General features: G+C 35.0%; 1 protein-coding gene across 7 annotated transcripts in view; it reads left to right on the plus strand.

Moving 5' to 3' along the window:
- LOC142545530 (protein kinase and PP2C-like domain-containing protein) overlaps positions 1-1,341 on the plus strand; it is a 17,866-nt gene extending 16,525 nt beyond the window's left edge. For all 7 annotated transcript variants that reach the window (XM_075652757.1, XM_075652758.1, XM_075652755.1 and 4 more), the window contains 3 exons: positions 357-412; positions 526-621; positions 962-1,341. In XM_075652757.1, the coding sequence (XP_075508872.1) occupies positions 357-412; positions 526-621; positions 962-1,126 (317 nt within the window). In that variant the 3' untranslated portion in view covers positions 1,127-1,341. The remainder of the gene's footprint in view (positions 1-356; positions 413-525; positions 622-961) is intronic.
- Positions 1,342-2,322: the final 981 nt, after the last annotated feature.

Raw genomic sequence — 2,322 nt, forward strand, 5'->3', positions numbered from 1 at the left:
ACAGTCTATGGCGATTCTCAACTGATCGTTAATCAACTGAAAGGGATCTACACTATTAATCAAGAGGGCTCTTAGAGAATGTCTATTCAAGAGAGAAAAGCTGCCTTTCTGGTTGAAAATTGAGGGAAGAGGAATGGACGTTTTCTTGTTGCAAGATTTATCAATTTCTTGGTCTCATGCTTTTGTCTCAGATATAATATGATCTTGACCTGGGCTTGGTATTTTGTTTTAGGTTCAGCTATTTTAACTATTTCACACTGCAAAGCGCTATAGTTTTTTATTTTTTACTTGACGACCTCAATATAGTAGGACCATGTTGCAAATTGTCTTGAAGAGAGAGTATGTCATTAGTGCAGGTGGTGAGGTTAAATGGCAGCTAGATACATGGAGGGTTGGTCTCGCCGCTCTCCAGGTAATTCACTTGAGCTAAGTTAGCGTTACAAAATTTTTGATAGACGACAAGATATAGATATTTGCATTTTATCTCTTTAATGTTTGCGTTTTATCATGACATTCTTTTATCAGGTTACACGATCCATTGGTGATGATGATCTAAAGCCTCATGTAACTGCAGAATCTGAGGTTGATGAAACTTTACTATTGGCCGTAGATGAATATATAGTAAGTCATATTTATTTGGGAAACCATTTGCAATAGATATACGGTGTGTATAATATATTGACTAAACTCTGGAGTTTAGATATTTGTTGGCTAAGATCCGAGTAATGGGCACTATAATTAATTTTGGGTGTATGTGTTATGTTCTTCTACATACTTCAGAGGCGAATTAAAGTAAAAAAACTGTTATAAGCCACCTTTGTGAACTTGAGCTTTTAGGAAAAATAGTTCTTAATTCATAGCATATATCCAGAAAATATCCTTTTAATTTTTTAGATCCTCTCTAGGTAAATATTTACATCTTTTTTCTTTTCTATGAGTAATGTCTATGATTAATTTTCAGGTGATGCCCAGTGATGGGCTGTGGGATGTTGTTAGCCACACAGAAGTTGTAAGCATCATCGGAGACACAGTGAAAGGGGTCGGAATGTGCGCAAAGAGATTGGCTATTATGGTTATCGTCGTTTTCTTACGTCCAGTACTGTCTACGGCAGAGAGGATTTTCTAGCTGCAATATTACTTTTTATTCGTGTAAATTCTTGGAAAAGAATGAACTTTGCTTGTTGATTTTGAAGAATTTGTATTAGTTTTTTATGATAATATATTATTTGTGATGCGGGACAAGTTTTGTCACGAGTTATGTTCTAGTGCAAGTATGTAGCCACAATAACCCAAAACTTTCTAATAGATGGATATCCATTTTATTAATTCGTGTAATCTGAAATACAATGGATTCATTGGTGTACCGTATATTCTGTCCCAATAGTTTTTGTTTATTAATTTATTAATTAGATATGTAGCTAGAGATAATTAGTCCTGATTAATGGATAAATTAAAGTATCGTTTGCTGCTCTGGCTAGTATTTGAAATCTTTGGGTTTAAAATTTTATTTAGGGTTTGTCGTATGAAACATAAATTTAGAGAAATTGCACGTAAAGTCCTAATATTTTTAATTGAGATTCAATGGCGATAGATTTTAGAATTTGGCCTACTTATACATAGATAAAATTTTTGATAACATTATCGATTTTTAATGGGCATTCTAGATTTAAAAAAAAAAAAAAATTATTGCAGATACTCAGATTTTTTAATATTCATTTGTATCCTTAATTTGACTCGCGATAAAAAATGTTAACGGTATTTGAAATATAGACAATAAATCAATACACATGAATAACATAATAGTTTATAATTCTAGTCTTTTATAGAATTTGAATAATAAAAATGTATAATCAATTAATATCTCATCTTATACAGCTAATAATTACAAATAATTATAGCATTCGAGTGTCATTAGTTATCTGACATTTGTTGTGATATTATTAGGGGGCGTTTGGCAGGGGTGATTAGGTGGGTTTATTTTTTTTAACCCACCTAATCACATGTTTGGTACGGGTGATTATTTAACCAAGTCTATCCCTCCTATGAATGATTATGTTATATTAGGTAGGTTAAAATAATGCCTCCTTATCTCCTATGATTATTTATCTCACTCTTAATCCTTCCTATTTTTTCAATTTTACCATTTTCCTAAATTCAAACTCACCACCACTTCTTTCCACCGACCGCCCACCGCCAACCTCTGTCAGCCGGCCGACAACCGCCGTCGGTCGACCGCCGCCGCCACTTTCGGCCGATCGCCGCCTCCTCCTCCGGCCGACCGCCGCCGCCGCTTCCGACCGACCGCCACCGCCGCCCCCCACC

The sequence above is a fragment of the Primulina tabacum genome, chromosome 5 (assembly GCF_025594145.1).
Source record: "Primulina tabacum isolate GXHZ01 chromosome 5, ASM2559414v2, whole genome shotgun sequence".
NCBI classification, from domain to species: Eukaryota; Viridiplantae; Streptophyta; class Magnoliopsida; order Lamiales; family Gesneriaceae; genus Primulina; species Primulina tabacum.